The sequence below is a fragment of the Macaca thibetana genome, chromosome 2, assembly GCF_024542745.1.
Source record: "Macaca thibetana thibetana isolate TM-01 chromosome 2, ASM2454274v1, whole genome shotgun sequence".
Taxonomy (NCBI): Eukaryota; Metazoa; Chordata; class Mammalia; order Primates; family Cercopithecidae; genus Macaca; species Macaca thibetana.
The window spans coordinates 98,404,572-98,424,804 of record NC_065579.1 but is presented as its reverse complement, the minus strand read 5'-3'; the positions used below and the strand labels follow the sequence as shown (position 1 = coordinate 98,424,804).

The 20,233-nt window shown below is 36.1% G+C and overlaps 1 protein-coding gene across 2 annotated transcripts in view; it reads right to left on the bottom strand.

Moving 5' to 3' along the window:
• Nucleotides 1–20,233, bottom strand: part of TOPAZ1 (testis and ovary specific TOPAZ 1) — a 91,059-nt gene that overhangs the window by 57,246 nt on the left and 13,580 nt on the right. For both annotated transcript variants that reach the window (XM_050778374.1, XM_050778376.1), the window contains exons 4-8: nt 19,452–19,579; nt 13,230–13,294; nt 8,614–8,753; nt 6,455–6,540; nt 4,931–5,056 (exon numbers count right to left, since the gene is read on the bottom strand). In XM_050778374.1, the coding sequence (XP_050634331.1) occupies nt 4,931–5,056; nt 6,455–6,540; nt 8,614–8,753; nt 13,230–13,294; nt 19,452–19,579 (545 nt within the window). The remainder of the gene's footprint in view (nt 1–4,930; nt 5,057–6,454; nt 6,541–8,613; nt 8,754–13,229; nt 13,295–19,451; nt 19,580–20,233) is intronic.

Here is a 20,233-nt window from a genome sequence, read left to right as displayed (position 1 = left end):
AAGGGATACCTGTACTCACATGTTTATTCCAGCACTATTCACAATAGCAAAGATGGAATTGACCCAAGTGTCCATCAATAGATCAATGAATAAAGAAAATGTGGTATATACACACAATGGAATATTATTTGGTCATAAAAAATAATGAAATCATGTAGTCTGCAGCAATATGGATGAACTGGAGGTCATTATGTTAAGTGGTAATAAGCAGGCACAAAGACACATACACCATATTCTCACTTTTATGTGGGAGCCAAAAAAGTTGATTTCATTGAGGTAGATAGTAGAATGATAGATTCAGAGGCTGGGAAGAATGTGTAGGTAGGAGGGGGAAAAAGAGTGGTTGGTCAAATAGTATAAACGTACAGTTAGAAGGTATAAGTTCTAATGTTTGATAGCAGTGTAGGATGACTACAGTTAGCAACAATGTACTGTGTATTTCAAAGTAGCTAGAAGAGAGAATTTGAAATGTTCCCAACATATAGAAATGTTAAACACTCAAGGTGATGGATACACCAAATACCCTGACTTGATTGATCATTTTTAAAAATCTTGATTCACAATATTTTACATATTTATGGGGTATATATGATATTTTGTTATATCTATACATGTAAAGTATGTGGATGTATAACAATAAATTTTACATATTTATGGGGTATATGATGTTTCACTACATGCATAGATGTATAAAAATCACACACATGGATGTAACAAAATGTCACATATACCCCATAAATATGTAAAATATTATGAATCAAGAGCAATTTAAAAAAAAAAAAAACAACCTACTAGTGGAGGTACAAAATAAGAACTGCCATCTCTCACTTAAAAGAATTAAAGGTGGCTGGGTGTGGTGGCTCATGCCTGTAATCCCAGCACTTTGGGAGGCCAAGGTGGGTGGATCACCTGAGGTTGGGAGTTCAAGACCAGCCTGACCAACATGAAGAAACCCTGTCTCTACTAAGAATACAAAATTAGCCAGGCGTGTTGGCGCACGCCTGTAATCCCAGCCATTCGGGAGGCTGAGGCAGGAGAATCGTTTGAACACAGGAGGCTGAGGTTACAGTGAGCTGAAATTGTGCCACTGCACTCCAGCCTGGGCAACAAGAACTCCGTCTAAAAAAAAAAAAAAAAAATTAAAGTCTTTACTTCCATTTCAGGGCTTAGCATTGTGCCTGGCATGTTGTAAATATTCAATAAATGGTAGTCATTATTACGTTTATTTTACTTAAATTCTTTTTGATTCTCATTTTCTTTTCTTTCGTTTCTTTTTTTTGCTTTTGTTTTTGTTTTTTGAGAGGGAGTCTTGCTCTGTCACCTAGGCTGGAGTGCAGTGGTGCAGACTCGCCTCACTGCAACCTCCACCTCCTGGGTTCAAGCAATACTCCTGCCTCAACCTCCCAAATAGCTAGGTGCCCGCCACCATGCCCAGCTAATTTTTGTATTTTAGTAGAGATGGGGTTTCACTTTGTAGGTCAAGCTGGTCTCCAACTCCTGACCTCAAATGATCTGCCCGCCTCAGCCTCCCAAAGTGCTGGGATTACAGGCCTGAGTCACCGTGCCTCGCCAAAAAAAAAGACAGGGTTTCACAATGTTGGCCAGGCTGGTCTTGAACTCCTGACCTCAGGTGATCCACCCACCTGGGCCTCCCAAAGTGGTGGGATTACAGGCATGAGCCACCGCGCCCGGCCTCTCATTTTCATCATCAACAAAATGAGGATTAAATCAGTTAATATACGTAAAGCACTTGAAACAGAATCTGGCATATATGGTAAGTGTTGACTATTATTCTTTCACCCATGAATATCTTTTTATTTTTTCTATGAAGCTTCTTCTGATCTTACTTGTTTGGATTAATAATTTGCCTACCTGTATTCTGCTCATATTTTATAACACATCCTTTATATTAAATAACATTGGTTTGTTTGCTTGTGTGTCTCTCTGCCAAATGGGGTTCTCGATAGCTGGGACCTATCTTACTTATCTTAGTGGTCTTAGTGCATAGTCTTTTCTTGCCACATATTATTGTGGCTTTGAGCTGGGTTTTAAAGGATGAAGAGGATGGTGTGATTGGAGCACGGCGGGTGGTACATCAGTGGGAACTGAAATTTGACAAATATACTGACATGTGATTGTAAGTTGTTGAATGTCAAACTAAATAATTTGAATTTATTTTGTATACAGAAGGGAGGCATTTTTTTTATTATTGACCAGATTAATTCCATATTTTAGGAAGATAATTCTGAATGTGGAATAGAGAATATAGTGTAAAGAGGAAAAGAGATTGAAAACAAAAAGAAGATGTAAGAAACTCTGGCTCTTGCTGTATTAGAGAGTTATTATTTTAGCAGAGGTCTTCTAGAATATAGCCTTTTACCATCATGCAACCTTCTCAGCCTTATCACAGAAAGGCTTCAGTGTGTCCCTGCTAACTTTGTTTTGACTTCTGTTAAAAGAAAAACTTCAGAAAAAATAAATTTAATAGAGTTTATCTGAGCATTAAAAGATTCATGAATGGGGAAGCACCACAAACTAGAGAGGTTCAGAGAGCTCTGTTTTAACAGTGTGAACAGTGGGATTTCTTACAGACTGAATGTGGAAACAAAGTTGAGAAATTACTTGAAAGGCTATAGCTAGGTGTTTGCCTTATCTGGGCACAATCTGGTGGTAAATTCCTTGTTAGAGGATAGTTGTTGGTTTCGTTAAGATTAAGTTCTGATAACCTATAGATTGGGAGAAAATATTTACAAGCCATACATTTGATAAGGGGTTAGTATCTAAAATATATAAATAATTCAAATAACTTAGAAAAAACAGAAGTAATCCAATTTAAAAATGGGCAAGGGAGGCTGGGCGTGGTGGCTCACGCCTGTCATCCCAGCACTTTGGGAGGCCAAAGCGGGCAGATCATGAGGTCAGGAGATGGAGACCATCCTGGCCAACATGGTGAAACCCCGTCTCTACTAAAAATACAAAAATTAGCCAGGTGTGGTGGCGCAGGCCTGCAGTCCCAGCTACTCAGGAGGCGGAGGCAGGATAATTGCTTGAACCCAGGAGGCAGAGGCTGCAGTGAGCCGAGATTGCCACTGCACTCCAGCCTGGGCAACAGAGCAAGACTCTGTCCCAAAAAAAAAAAAAAAAAAAAAAAACAGGGGGTGGGGGGGCAAGAGAGCTGAACAAACATTCCTCAAAAGAAGATACATAAATAGCAAATGTACGAAAAAAGGCTCAACATCATGAATCAGAGAAATGCAAATTATAAACCTCAGTGACATATTGCCTGACATCTGTCAGAATGGCTATTATCAAAAAGACAAATGATAACAAGTGCTGGTGAAGATGTGGAGAAAAGGGAATCTTTGTATATTGTTGGTGGCAATGTAAATTAGTATAGCCATTATGGATAACTGTACGGTCAGTCCTCAAAAAACTAAAAATAGAATTGCCATATGATCTAGCATCTCACTTCTGTGTATTTACCCAAAAGATTTGAAATCAGTATGTTGAAGAGATGTCTGCACTTCCATGTTCATTGCAGCACTATTCACAACAGCCAAGGTATGGAATCAACCTAAGTGTCCATCAATGGATGAATGGATTAAGAAAATGTGGTATATATACACAATGAAATACTATTCAGCCTTAAAAAAAGAAAGAAGTTTTGTCACTGTAACACAGAAAGACTGGAGAACATGCTAACTGAAATAAGCCAAGTACAGAAAGACAAATGCCATATATGTTCTCATTTACATATGGAATCTAAAACTCAAAGGAGCAGAGAGTAGAACAGTAGTTACCAGAGGACAGGGGTGAAGGGTGGTAAGGGGAATGGGGAGATGATGGTCAAAGAGTACCAAGCCTCAATTAAACAGGAAGAAAAAGTTTTTTTTCTTTGATATCTACTGCATGGTGTGGTGACTATAGCAAATAATAATGTACATTTCATAATTGCTAAGAGTAAATTTCAAATATTCTCACCACAAAAAAAGATAGTATCCTAGGTGACAGATATGTTAATTAGCTTGATTTAATTATTCCATATCATATTCATAAATCAAAACATCACACTGTACCCCATAAATAAACTATAGTTTTCAACTTGTAATTTTAAATTAAAAATTAAAAAAACAAAATACAAAAGGTGAAAAGGCAACTTCTAAAGTAGTAAATGATTTTATATATATAGATATACATACACACACACACAACTGAGAACTTGTATACAGATTATATGATCAATTATTGTAGACAGAGAAGAAAAAGAATCCCACAGAATATAGGGAAAATATCAGTATACTTCCAAATACAGCATATCCTACTAATGCCCAATAAACATTTTGAAAAGTGCTCAACTTCATCAATCATCAGGGAAGGTATCACTACCCACCCGCCAGAATGGCTAAATGCAAAAGGCTAATAATATCAAGAGCTGGTAAGGATGTGAAACAACCAGAATTCTCAGACATTGCTGGTAGGAGTGTAATTTGGTAAAACTCCTCTGGAAAACTGTTCGGCTGTTATCTACTAAGGCTGAATATATGTAGGCCCTATGACACAGCACTTCCAGTTTTAAGTATAACCTATCATAATGTATACATATGTTCACCAAAAGACATGCAGAACACTGATAGCATCACAATTGTAATATCCAAATCTGCTCCACCCAATATTCCATTTTGATATACTCACAAAATGGAATATTAACTATTATACGACAATGAGAAACATCTGCAATAGGTGTTTGTTCAAAAATATTGAGCAAAAGAAGATAGACAAAAGAATACACATATGATTCCTTTTATATAAAGAACAAAAGCAGGCAAAACTCACATCAATGCTATTAGGAGTCAATGAAAATCTAAATTAAAATGCACGACTGAGATAGCTATTAAAACAATCTCTACTTTAAAGACTTTATATGTTTTACCTTTTCATCCCCTTGTTCAGGCACATGAGCAAACTTGCACAGTGGTCGCTCACAGCCACGTAACGTATTAAAATGAAATTTGCAATATTTATAGGGTATCATCAACCCTAGGGACTTCTGGAACACCTAGAAAATTAGAAAGATTCACTTTCTGTATTAACTGTAAAGCATCCAGTATAGTTAAGCAAGACAGCATTTGAAGCAACACAAATAACATATACTCCAAAGAGTATCAAGATAACTTGTTTGCTAATTTGATAAGAAAAAATAAAACTTCAAACAATTTATATTTTCAAAAATAATTTAAAAATCATTTCAGAGTGATTTGTCTGGATTTTAAAAAATTTATCTTTGTGTAAAATATTCCATCAAGGTTATTCTCTTTTATGTCTCTTTTTTTTTTTTCACCAATGACAGATATTTATTGAGCACTCTTTCTATGGAAGGCACCCTCTAGACATTTATCATCTATTAGAGGGATGAAATACAGATGACAGAAAAACAACTACAAGACAGTATATTATAAGTGGTATGGAAAATGGCACTTTATAATTCTCATTTTTTAAGACTGTTTTTTTGGAGCTGGTATAGGTTCACAGAAAAATTAAGGAACAGAAATATCCCACGGACTCCCAGCCCCCACATATTTTACATAATTAAATGTACACATTCCTCCTCCCTTTTATATACCTGTCTCTATTTTACAAAAAGTTAATTCTATTATAATATGCACTATATTTCAGATGCATTTATTAGAACCAAAATTCTCCTTAGTTTTTCTGGTTAATAGAACAAGGCAAATGAGAGTTAAAACTTTTTACAACAAACTTTCCCCATAAACTGCTTTATATCAGCAGCTTTCTCTGTCATCACAGAAAACTATTCAGCCTGTTTTTTCTGTTTTGGATGTTCTCCCTCTGCTGTTTTCAACCTCTTATGCTATTTGTTAATATCTTCTAAGTCACTACTTATTTTCTACCTCTTACCACAAACCTCTATTCAAAATCCATATAATATCTGGAACTGCTTAAAAAATGATGATAGGCTGGGCACGGTGGCTCACACCTGTAATCCCAGCACTTTGGGAGGCCAAGGAAGGAGGATCACGAGGACAGGAGTTAGAGACTAGCCTGGCCAACATGGCGAAACCCCGTCTCTACTAAAAATACAAAACTTAGCCAGGTGTGGTGGTGGGCGCCTATAATCCCAGCTACTTGAGAGGCTGAGGCAGGAGAATCTTGAGGCTGAGGCTCAAACCCAGGAGGCGGAGGTTGCAGTGAGCCGAGATCATGCCATTGTACTCCAGCCTGATGACAAGAGCAAGATTCCGTCTCAAAAAAAAAAATATATATATATATAGGGAAATAAAACCCAAAGGTCCAAAGTATTGGTTTTATGAAATTATTTTTTTTAAGGGGAGGGTAAAAGAGGGAGTGGAGGAAAGTGAGGAAGAGGAGGGAGGAGAAGGAGGAGGAGGGGGAAGACAAAGAGACAGATTATTACTTTTTTAAAAAGTAGACTTACCCCCACATTTTTTTCCCTCTTAAATATTTCACAAGTTTCAGGATTCTGCAGCTTTAGGACAGAATGTTTTCCCAGAAATCTGAAATCTAGAAATGATTTAGAGTGACATTACACACCAATATGTTACAATTTATTTTCTTCATAACAATGAAATAGATGATCACTACTATCTGCTTTAAAGTTTCACTTTGAAATATTCATGTTCAATTCACAGACTGTGCTGCCATGTGTGTTCCTGTGAAATATAGTGTGATTTACATCTTAGGTGCCTTCAAGTATTTCTAGACCTGAATTTAAAATTTTAAACTCACTATAAGCTGCAGACAACTTTCTTAAAAACCTCACATAGCAGCATTGGGCACTGTATTCAAATGATATATCTCTAAGTTAAATAGACAAATATTATACACAATGAACATTTCTAAGGGAAGAAAACTAGTGACAAATCCAGGTGCGATGTACTGAACTGTGTTCCCACAAAATTCACATGTTGAAGCCCTAACCCTCAATATGACTATATTTGGAGATAGGGTGTTTATAGAAGTTAATAAGGTTAAATGAGGTCATAAAGGTGGGGTCCTGAATCAATGGAATTAATGTCCTTATAGGAATAGGCGCCAGCCTGGTGTGGTGGCTTACACCTGTAATCTCAGCACTTTGGGAGGCCCAGGTGGGCAGACTGCCTGAGGTCGGGAGTTTGAGACCAGCCTGGCCAACATGGTGAAACCCATCTCTACTAAAAATACAAAATTTAGCCAGGCACGGTGGTGTGCGCCTGTAATCCCAGCTACTCGGGAGGCTGAGGCAGGAGAATCACTTGAACCTGGGAGGCGGAGGTTGTAGTGAGCCAAGATCACACCATTGCACTCCAGCCTGGGCTACAGAGTGAGACTCTGTCTTTAAAAAAAAAAAAAAAAAAAAAAAAAAAAAGAATAGGCACCACAGAGCTTACACTCTTTCCTTGCACACACCAAGGAAAAGTTATGTGAGGACTTAGCAAGAAGGTAGCCATCTGCAAACTAGAAACAGAGCCCTCATCAGAAAATGAACCCTTCTAGAACCTTAGTCTTGAACTTCTAGCACTGTACAAAATAAATTTCTGTTGTTTGAAACCTTTAATCTGTGGCATTTTATTATGGCAGCCCAAGCAAACTAATACACCAGGCATCATATCCCTTAATGTTGGTCTTTTAAAAAGAGAACTAGGGCATTTAAAAATGTTCTTTTCTAAAGATAAAAATAACAAATAAAAATAAAAGTATTTTTAATTTTAAATCATTTATTTTTTACTTTGGCAGCATCCAGCTATAATCTGAAACAAGCTGAAGTTTTTGCTGCATAGCTTCACAGTAATTTGCATTATGAAAACTGTAAGACTTTTTAAGATAAAACACATGACCATCATGAGCTTGCTGTTACAGTATACAACACGAGGCAGCATGAAGTCAGTACTGGGTAGGTACAGAAAAGTTAGGTGTGTGTGCTATACAACGTGATTTTATAGATTCTAAATTCATCCTTTAATGTAGTCTGTTTTGTTCAAAGTACTGTTAATTATCAAAAAACTGACACAAGTTCTAAAATACATATACAAATACACTCTATCAAAATATATTTTAGATACAATCTGTAATTTACTCATACTACCACTATCACATAAATACAGATATTTCACACATTGTTCCATCAAAAGTACTAAGTAGGCTGGGCGTGGTAGCTCACACCTGTAATTTCAGCACTTTGGGAGACTGAGGTGGGCAGATTACGAGGTCAGGAGTTCAAGACCAGCCTGGCCAACAAAGTGAAACCCCGTCTCTACTAAAAATACAAAAAATTAGCCGGGCATGGCAGTGGATGCCTGTAATCCCAGCTACTCAGGAGGCTGAGGCAGGAGAATCGCTTGAACCTGGGGAGGTACAGGTTGCAGTGAGCTGAGATCGTGCCACTGCACTCTAGCCTGGGCAACAGTGTGAGACTCTGTCTCAAAAAAAAAAAAAAAAAAAAAAGTACTAAGTAAAGGTGCACAGACTTTCTAATTTTAACATATTTTACATGTTTCCATTTTTCTTTTTTAATCATCTTTTGTTTTTGGTAGAAAAATCTCCTAGTTTCTATATGACCAAAAGCCAACAGGATTTCATTAAGAAAACAAATAGTACCATTCATCCAGGTATTCAGTATTGTGTCTTCTTGATGACCACTTAGATTCAAAGGAGGTACTAATAAGCACAGAGGTTTCGGGACTGGTGCTGCAAACTGACATTCGCCAACCATAATGTCGGCATTTCTAGAATCTTTGCTGTGTGAAAGGAAAAACTAACATCAGAATTTAAATGCATTTTTAAACATTAAAGTAATCCTTTGCAGATATTTCTTTTTAAAAAAAGTTTTTATTTTTATTTTTTTACAAATTGAAGGACTGTGGCAACCCTGAGTCGAGCAAGTCTAACTGGTGCCATTTTTCTAACAGCATATGCTCACTTACGTCTCTGTGTCACATTTTGGTAATTCTCACAATATTTCAAATTTTTTCATTATTATTTTATCTGTTATGGTGATTCATGATCAGTGATCAATGTTACTACTGATATTGTTTCAGAGCACCATGAAAACTAAGCCCTTATAAGAGGGTGCACTTAATCAATGAATGATGTGTGTGTTCTGACTGCAACACCAACTGGCTGTTCCCCTATCTCTCTCCCTCTCCTTAGGCCTCCCCATTTCCTGAGACAAAACCATATTGAAATTAGACCAGTTAATGACCCTACAATGTCCCCTAAGTAGTCAAGTGAAAGGAGGGGTCTCACATCTCTTACTTTAAATCAAAAGCTAGAAATGATTAAGCTTAGTGAGGAAGGCATGTTGATGAACAAGATAGGCCAAAAGGTAGGCCTCTTGTACCAAATAGTTAACCAAGCTGTCAATGTAAAGGAAAAGTTCTTCAAGGAAATTCAAAGTGCTACTCCAGTGAACATGCGAATGAAAAGAAAGTGAAACAGCCTTATTGCGGAAATGGAGAAAGTTTGAGTGATCTAGATGGAAGATCAAACCAGTCCCTAATACAGAGCAAGACCCTAACTCTCTTCAATTCTGTGAGGGCTGTGAGAGATAAGAAAGTTACAGAAGTATGAAGCTAGCAGAATTGGTTCACGAGGTTTGATGAAACAAGCCATCTCTGTAACATAGAAGTGCAAGGTCAAACAGGAAGTGCTAATGGAAAAGTTGCAGCAAGTTATCCAGAAGATCCAGCCAAGATAACTGATGAAGGAAGCTACAACAAACTGATTATCAACATAGACAAAACTGCCTTATACTGGAAGAAGATACCATCTAGGACTTTCATAGCTAAAGAAAAGTTAATGCCTGCCTTCAAAGATTCAACAAATAGACTGGCTCTCTCCTGTTAAGGGATAATGCAGCTGGCAACTTAAACCATTTCAAAAATCATAGGGCCCTTAAGAATTATGTTAAATCTATTCTTTCTGTGCTCTATAAATGAAACATCAAAGCCTGTACAACAGCACATCTGTTTAAAGCATGGTTTACTGAATATTTTAAGCCTACTATTGAGATCTATTGCTCAAAAAAGATTCCTTTCAAAATATCACTGCTCATTGACAATGTATTTTGTCACCCAAGAACTCTGCCAGACATGCTCAAGGAGATGAATATTGTGTTTTTTTGTTTGTTTGTTTTTTGAGAAGGAGTCTTGCTCTGTTGCCCAGGCTGGAGTGCAGTGGCATGATCTCAGCTCACTGCAACCTCTGCCTCCCGGGTTCAAGCAATTCTCTGCCTCAGCCTCCTCAGTCGCTAGGATTGCAAGCGCCTGCCACCACGCCTGGCTAATTTTGGTATTTTTAGTAGAGGTGGGGTTTCACCATCTTGGCCAGGCTGGTGCTGAACTCCTGACCTCGTGATCCACCCACCTTGGCCTCCCAAATTGCTGGGATTACAGGCGTGAGCCACCACGCTCAGCCTGAATGTTGTTTTTATGCCTGCTAACACAACATCTATTCTGCAATCTATGAATCAAGAAGCAATTTTGACTTTCAAGTCTTATTATTTAAGAAATACATTTAATTAGGCTCTATCTGCCATGGATAGTGATTTCTCTGATAGATCTTGGCAAAGTAAATTGAAAACCTAGAAAGAACTCACCATTCTAGGTGCCATTAAAAACATTTGTGATTTAAAAGAGGAGGTCAACATATCAACATTAGCAGTCTGGAGGAAGTTGATTCCAACCCTCAGAGATGATTTTCAGGGTTTAAATACTTTAGTGGTAGAAGTCACTGCAAATGTGGAGGACACAGCAAGAAAACTAGAACTAGCAGTGGAGCCTAAAGTTGTAACTGAATTGCTGCAATCTCATTATAAAACTTGAATGGATGAAGAGTTGCTTCTTATGGATGAGCAAAGAAAGTGGTTTCTTGAGATGAAATCTACTACTGATGAAGCCATGAACATTGTTTAAGTGGCAAAGGACTCAGAATATCACACAAACTAGCTGATAAAGCAGAGGTAGAGTTTGAGAGGATTGAATCCGAATTTGAAAGAAGTTCTATTGTTGGTAAAATGCTATCAAACAGCATCACATGCCACAGAGAAATCTTTTGTGAAAAGAACTGTCAACTGATGCAGCAAACTGCATTGTTGTCTTATTTTAAGAAACTGCCACAGCCACCTCAACCTTCAACCTTCACTCCAATCTTCAACCACCCTATTCAGTAAGCAGCCATCAACATCCAGGCAATTATGACTCACTGAAGGCTCAGATGATGTAAGAACTTTTTGGCAATAAAGTATTTTTAAATGAAGGTGTGTACATTTTTTTAAAGACATAATGCTATTGCACACTTAATAGACTATAGTGTAAGCATAACCTTTCTACGCACTGGGAAACAAAAAAAATTCATATGACTCATTTTATTGCAATATTTGCTTTACAGCAGTAGTCTGAACTCAAACCTGCAATACCTCCAAGGTATACCTGTATATATTACAATTCTTTAACATCTCTAATAGGTTGTTCCTGCCTTCTTAACTAGAAAACCAGCACTTCTTAAATGGTTGGAGTAGAGGAAGGAATGGGGTGGTGTGGTTAAGATTAGAGCAAAATATTTTTGACCATGCCAAACAAAAGGTCTGAGGAGGAGTTAGGTTAGTGTTTTAATCCGGAAGATGTCATTAAATTATTCTACTGATAATGTAATTAAATGAATTATAAATTATTCTTCAAGAAAAGTATATACAATAAGCCTATAAAGGTCTTTGAGAGCTTTCTCTGGGGAAAAGGTATTAAAAATGTTATTGTTTCAGGGTGACTGATTTAAACAGCTTTAATTGCATTCTAATATGTGAGATCCTACATAACCAATTTTAGAAAAATTTAATTTGGACACTACTTCTCTAGAAAAATAACTTAAGCAAGGGGAGGGAAAGAAGTACCTCAGAGCTGATTAGTAAATACAAATGCATTTACTTTTTAGGAGAAAGGTTTACACTAACATTCAGATACTATAATGTTTACCTTAAAAATAATTCTAATAAGTTTTTTTCAGGTTGTGTTTTCTGGGCCAGAGGAGAGTAAAAGTAGTAAGAAGAGGAGAGCCATACTTACAACAGTTGAAATTTAGTAGCATTGATAGAATTTAAGATTTTCACACAAAAAAAAGATCTTCATTTCTCTCCCCAACTTGGGATGTCACTTATATGTATTATCAGTATGTTCCCCGCAAATAAAACAAAAGCGGCAACATAAACAAAGAAATAGAAATTATGAATTTCTACAGATGGAAGAGATTATCTATCTTTTATTTTTGATCAGATGACTGAAGCCCATGGTGATGTAATGACTTAACCAATCAATGTCACACTGGTGATCACTATGATAGAGTCAAGTTGATAAACCTTTGCAGGCTGCAGTTACACTATCTTAGTTTGTAAGCAAAATGATTGCAATAGAAAAAAAAAGTTAACCTTCTTGCTTTTTCTTTAGTATCTTCCTTTTTCTTTAGTATCTCCAAATGGTCATGAACCGTACTAAATCTTCTATACCAATCTAATTCTTGTCTGGCCTTTCCCTTAACACAGTAGTTCTCAAACTTGAGCATGCATCAAAATCAGCTGGTGGTCTTGTTAAAAACAGATTGATAGGCCCATCGCCAAAGTTTGATTCAGTAGGTCTGAGATGGGACCCAATAATTTCAATTTCTGACAAGTTCATGCATGATGATGCTTCTCCAAGGATCACACTTTGAAAATTACTGCCTTAACATTAAAGGCCTCAGATATATCCATCACCTTGACCTGGGTGAGTCAAATGCAAAATGAGGGTGGTGGAGGATAGATCAGATGATCTTTAAGGTGTCCTCCAACTCTAAATGCGGTTTTATATGTTCCAGAGAGTGTGCTATAACTCTCCGTATGAATCACTGCATCCATGTAAGATCCTTGCAAACTGCAATGTGAGTCTGATTTCAGCCACTCTTATCTTCATAAAAGTCAAACATACATCATTTTTTCTTTTTATCACTACTCCTTATCTTTCCTCAAAAAATATTTTAATGACTCAAAAAACTTAGTGACAGCTTTAAGGTAATTTACAATACCCCTTACACCTGAGTACATCTGACACATTAATTAAAGTATACCTATATATGGCTAATGGCATATAGCCCAAGCATATAAACAGTAGAGAACAAAAAACATACTCAAGATACGAATTAGACGAGTGACTATTTTAAGTTATGTAATTAAGAATTATGTTACAGACCTTTTGCGAACTTCATAAATATTTTCTTTTTCTTCTTTGGTAATCACTTTGTCTGTAAATCTATGCTGTGAAGAGATTATGGTTAAATAAGAACCAGTGAATGTCTCTGTATTACACACTAAGCTATGAGGCTTACTGGATTTATTATAATGTATTCGATGTTAATTAAACAACTAGTTTATGGCCAATCCCTAAAAACAATTCTATTCTACATAATTTAAAATACTGAATCCTGACTTTAAAATTTCCACTGCTGCTTAAGAGAAAAATTAATATAAGTCAAAACATTTGTCCAGGTTTTGATATCACCTTTAACTACCCAAGTCGCTATTTCAAATCATTAGGTAAAACTTAAGTTGAGTTTCTTTTTATTCAAAAAAAAAGCTTGAGCTTTGAGTTATTTTAAAGCGGTATTTGTGAACATAAAATTTATTTTTCATAAGAAATATTTAAATGTGTTTTAAATATAACTATACTTACATTTCACAAGTAGCTGTTTTGAAATCATGATTTTCCAGTCATAAGAAGGTTATACATGTTCAAATACTAAACTTTTGAAAAAACAGTCATCCACTAAAAGAATAAAATACCTAGGAATACAGCTAACCAGGAAAGTGAAAGACCTCTATGATGAGAATTACAAAACACTGCTCAAAGAAATCAGAGAGGACATCAACTAATGGAAAAACTTTCCATGATCATGGATAGGAAGGAGCAATATCATTAAAATGGCCATACTGCCCAAAGTAATTTATGGATTCAATGTTATTCCTATTAAACTATCAATGACATTCTTCAGAGAACTAGCAAAAATTCATATGAAACTCAAAAGGAGAGCGAATAGACAAGGCAATCCTAAGCAACAAGAACAAAGCTGGACGCATCATGTTACTGACTTCAAACTATACTACAGGGCTACAATAACCAAAACTGCATGGTACTGGTACAAAAACAGATACATGGACTAATAGAACTGAATAGACAGCATAGGAATAAGGCTGCACACCTACAACCATCTGACCTTCGACAAAGCTGACAAAAACAAGCAATGTGGAGAGGACTCTCTATTCAATAAATGGTGCTGGGTAACTGGCTAGCCACATGCAGAAGACTGAAACTGGACCCTTCTTTTACCATATGCAAAAATCAACTCGAGATGGGTTAAAAACTTAAATGCTAAAACCCAAAACTATAAAAGCCTTGGAAGACAACCTAGAAATCTTAGAAAACTACAAAAATCAACTCGAGATGGGTTAAAAACTTAAATGTTAAAACCCAAAACTATAAAAGCCTTGGAGGACAACCTAGAAATCTTAGAAAACTACAAAAATCAACTGAGAAACATAAAACATAACAAACTGAAGGACCTACCATGTTCCTGAATGAGAATACTAGAGTTAAAGATGTTGGTTCTCCCCAAATTAATTTATACATTAAAGAAATTACAATGTGAGTTTAAAGCACTGTTTAAAAAAAATACATGAGAGAACCACCAAAAAATATTTTACTATTTAATATTTTACTTACTATTTTTCAAAAAATTGATAGTATGCTATTGGTGTAAGGACTAGCAATCAATGAAACAAAAGAAAAGAAACAGATCTATATATAAAACAGAAAATATTCAATATGGCACTTGAAATTTAGGAGGAAATGATTCAATAAATGGTAGAACAACTGGCTAGTTAATTGGATGGAAATTAAGTGTGCTCCCAACTCACCATATGCCAAAATACCTTTTAGGTTCATTAAAGATTTCATTAAATTAAAAATAAATTCTAAAAGTAGAAAATAAAATAAAATAGCAAAACAAATCAAATATATAAATGAGTATATAATCTGGAGGATTTGGAAAGCCTAAGCATGACACCAAAGGTAGAAACCATGAAGTAAGATATCAATAGGTTTGACTACAAATATTTTAAATATTTTCATACGTTAAGAGAATAAAGAGTACAAAATGCCATCTGCTAAAACAAGGAAAAGTTACACTGTTTCTATATTCCTTCTCCTAAGATAAATTTTAGTTTGATTAAAAATTTAAACATAATAAATAACACCAAAAAACCCTAAAAGAAAATATGAGAGAAAATTTTAAATGTTGAGATGGGGAAGGGTTTCTCTAAATCTGACTTGTAACTCCTATTATGAAAGAAAACTGACATATTTGATTAAATAAAAATAAAAGGCTTTTACAAGGTGAAAAGCTCCTAAACTAAGTCAAAACAAATGAAATCCAGGAAAAGGTATAGCCACATATGACAAAGAACAGATAAGTTTATATCATGAAATGTTCCTACAAGTAAAAAGATCAAATCTGGAAGAAAATGGGCAGTGGGCATGTATTAGTCCATTTTTATGCTACTATAAAGAACTGTCCAAGACTGGGTAATTTATAAAGGAAAGAGGTTTTAATTGACTCGCAGTTCAGCATGGTTTGGGGAGGCCTCAGGAAACTTACACAAGGTGAAGAGGAAGCAAGGCACCTTCTTCACAAGGTGGCAGGAAGGAGAATGAATGCAGGAGGAACTACTAAATGCTAATAAAACCATCAGATTTCATGAGAACTCCCTATCACAAAATAGCAAGGGGGGAACTGCCCCCATGATTCCATTACCTCCACCTGGTCTCTCCCTTGACATGCAGGGATTGTGGGGATTATGTAGATTCAAGATGAGATTTTGGGTGGGACCACAGCCAATCATACCAGGACATAAACAGCAAGTTCATAGAAAACAATATAAATGGCTTCTAAAGATGTTTAACTAGACTCATAAGAGAAATGCATATTAAAACTAAAACAAAGTCATTTATAAAAATAGGCAGATGGACAAAAAATTAATAATGAATTAGTGTGTGGGGAGAAAATGGCACTCTCACACAATGTTGTTGAAAGTATACATCAAAGCAATCTCTATGAAGGACAATTTGACAACTCCACTTCTAGGAATTAATCCAAAAATGCTTGCACATATGCAAAATGCCTTATGCTCAAGGATGCATAATGCAGCAATATTTAAATAGCAAAAAAATGGAAACAAACCAAGTGTCCATCAGTAGTGGGACTTGTTAGAGTATATTCATATAGTAGGTAATTATACAACTATAAAAACAAGACATCATTACATACATTGAAAGGAAAAACATCTCAAGCAAGGTAAAGAACAGTACGCTACCATCTGGATGAAATTCAAAAGAATTCACAATGGGTGTACTTTGAGAAATGGCAGAGAATCTCCTATTGGGGGTAACTCTTCTGCAGATAACAACCATAAACCCTGGATAAAATATGTTTAAACTACCTGAAAACCCTGGAGAGATATGAAAAGCAGCAGAATCTAGAGGGAAGTCTACACTCAGAAAGATGGAATGCCACTGGGTAACTGTCTTGTTTTTATGGCTGTATACCCAAGGGCAGGCCCTAGTTGGAAACACTTGGGGAGGACAACAATTTGCCCTACTAACAAAGAACCAGAAGAACAGAGTTTGGGTAAAATCAGAAAGTGAGGCTAGGAATCTGGGAGAAAGTCTAACAGACAAAGTCCCCAAATCTACTTATAACTTGACCCAAATCTCTAGCTGATCTCTCAACAATATGTATGTAACGTGGATTCCAAAGAGCCCAGCTAAGACTCAAAGAACTGAACAAACATTTCAACTGAGTCTAACCGCAGGGGAGTAATCTGGAGGATGAGTTCACCCAAGTTAAAACCTAACATGCGACTACCATATAGTTCAGCAGTTACAGCCCATTTATTCCAGAGAAATTAAAACACATAGATACACAAAAACCTGTACATGAATATTTATAGATAGCAGCTTTATCCTGTAACAGTCCCAAACTAGATATCCATCAATGAGCAAATAGCTAAACAAACTATGGTACACTCATACCATGGAGTATTACTAAACAGTAAAAATGAATGAACTATCGATATATGCAATGATTTGGTTGAATATCCACAGGATTATGCCAGGTGAGGAAAAAAAAAAAAAAAGAAACAAATCTGAAGAGGTTACATACTGTATGATTCCATTTATATAATATTCTTGAAATGACCGAATTATAGAAATGCAGAACAGATATGTGGTTGTCCAGGATTAAGGAATGGGCGATGGAGGAAAGGGAGAAGAAAGTAGGTGTGCGCTATCAAAGGGCAACATGAGGGATCCATGTGGTGATGGAAATGGTCTGTAATATCTTGATTGTATTAATGCCAATATTCTGGTTGTGATATTGTACTGTGGTTGTGCAATATATTACAATTGGGAGAAACTAGGTAAAGGGTACATAGATATCTATGTATTATTTCTTATAACACAGGTGAATCCACAATTTATCTCAACAAAAAGTGGGATGCTGCTGAAACAGTATTTATGGATAAATATATAGCACTAAATGTCTCTATTAGAAAATAATTAAGAAAATAATAAATCAATGACCTTTGCTGCAACTTTAGGAAGCTACAAAAAGAACAACAAATTAATCCGAAGTAAGTAGAAGGAGGAAATAACCAGAGCAGAAATCAGTGAAACTGAAAACAAAAAAGCAACATAGGAAAAAAAAAATCAGTAAAACTAAAGCTGGTTTTGTTTTTAGAATTATCAATTAATAATCCTCTAGCCAACCTCTTATGAATCTTCATTTTAAAATGCCAAAACTATAGAAATTATTGGTGGAGGGAGAGAGGTATGACTGTTAAGAGGTAGCATAAGGGAGATCTTTGTGGTGCTATTATAGCTCTTTGACTGCAGTGGTGGTCACATAAATCTGCATATTTGATAAAATACACTGACCTACACAAACATATTTTATCAATATCAAATTCCTGCTTCTTATACTTTAAGATGTAAGATGTAGGGGAAAACTAGGTGAAGGCAACATGGGTCCTCTCTGAACTACCTTTGTAACTTCCTGTGAATCTCTATTTCAAAATAAAAAGTTAAAAAAAGTACACTAGTACTTTATCAGGAGCCCAACAGTAGAATCATAAAGTAATTACTACTATGGTAAACCTAAAAATTGACAAGTGATACAGAGAAGAAAAGAAAGGCCTCTGGAAAAGAATCATTCACACACACACACACACGTATATAATAGATACGCACGCACACACACGCACACACGCACGTGCGCGCCCCTACCTTTTCTTCTTTGAGACAGGTCTTGCTTTGTTGCCCAGGCTGGAGTGCAGTGGCCCGAACATGACTCACTGCAGACTTGACCTCCCAGGCTCAAGCTATCCTCCCACCTCCAACCCGCCAAGTAGCTGTGACTACAGGTGGATGCCAGCATGCCTGGCTAATAAAAAAAAAAAAATTTTTTTTTTGGTAGAGACAGGGTCTCACTATGTTGCTCAAGCTGGTCTCAAATTCCTGGCCTCAAGTAGTCCTCTCACCTCAGCCTCCTAAAGTGCTGGAATAACAGGCCTGAGTCACTGCACCTGGCATATTGATCTTTTATTTCTCACTATACATGTGTGCACTTGTACATACATACATACTTGTACACACATACACATGTAGTGGGAAGTAAAAGATCAATAAGGAAGCATTTCTAAAAATTTACAGTCAGCCATTTACAAGAGCAGAAAAGCAATAGGCCAGGCATATGTCCCATAAGTCAATCTATTTACCCTGTAGTGTTCCTAAAATGTAAGAGAGAGATGAAAACAAGTTTGTTAATTCCCAAATTTGAGGGCCAGACATCTTAAGAGCAAATATTACTAAGTCTCATATTTTGTAAAGGGTTAGTACTTTGAAGCCTACGATGGTATTAGAAGGATAAATATATAATCCCCCTTCCCTCAAACAAAACAAAGAAATCATCCCATACTAGGAAGCATGGCCCTCAAGTACTATGCTACCTGAAAATCAAGGAAGATCAAACGATTTTCAGTATTATAGTGTTTTCTGAGGCAGAAAAATATGTAATATTTTATTTAGAAAGACTTTCATAGGTTTGTGGCAAACTTCAGATACTAAAAAGCTAACTACAGTATGTAATTAAACAGTACATCCCATTTTCCCAGGCAAGGAAAATCTTTTTTATACTATGCTTACACCAAATATCAAGGGATACATCCCATGGCTAGAGCGACTTGATTCTTTTATTCAATAAAGGGAGTTATACTCGCCACCCGATAGCACTGTTAAGATGGATTTATGCATTACCACTATTTAAGACCAAGAAATAAAAACATGCAAAAGATCCCCTAGTACCTTTTCATCCAAGTCTGAACCTTTTATTTGTTCACTGAAGTCTCCCAGTGTTTCATTTTCAGAGGTCTCATTAGCAACTTCTCCTAAGGAAGTGTTTGCATCTTTGGGATCATGTTTTATTTCACTTGCTGAAAAGAAATAATATTCAGCTATAGAAACTTTAAAGACAAAATAAGTGAGTTATTCAAAGGCTGTTGTAAAAAATGACTTAGAATTCAGAGGCTCTTTTAAGGTCTAATGTGACAAATATGAAGCAGAGTTTTCAGGGAATTATGCAATAATTCCTCTTTATTAAAATAACTCCATTATATTATATAAAAAGAAACAGATATTTAAGAATTTTTCTTGATCATCTTAAGAATTTTTAATTTTAAATATACTTATTTTAAATATACTTATAAAATAAAATATATTTTAAATATACTTGTAAAATTTGAAAGTCAAAGTAAAATTAACTTTCATACTAAGTTATGCCCTGTGAAATAAAGATTCAGGTATTTAAACTTCTGACTACCTGTTAACTATATATATATTTTTTTGAGACAGAGTTTTGCACTGTTGCCCAGGTTGGAGTGCAGTGGCGCGATCTCGGCTCACTGCAAGCTCTGCCTCCCGGGTTCACATCATTCTGCTGCCTCAGTCTCCTGAGTAGCTGGGACTACAGATGCCCACCACCAACCTCGGCTAATTTTTTGTACTTTTAGTAGAGATGGGGTTTCACCATGTTAACCAGGATGATCTCGATCTCCTGACCTCGTGATCCACCTGCCTCAGCCTCCCAA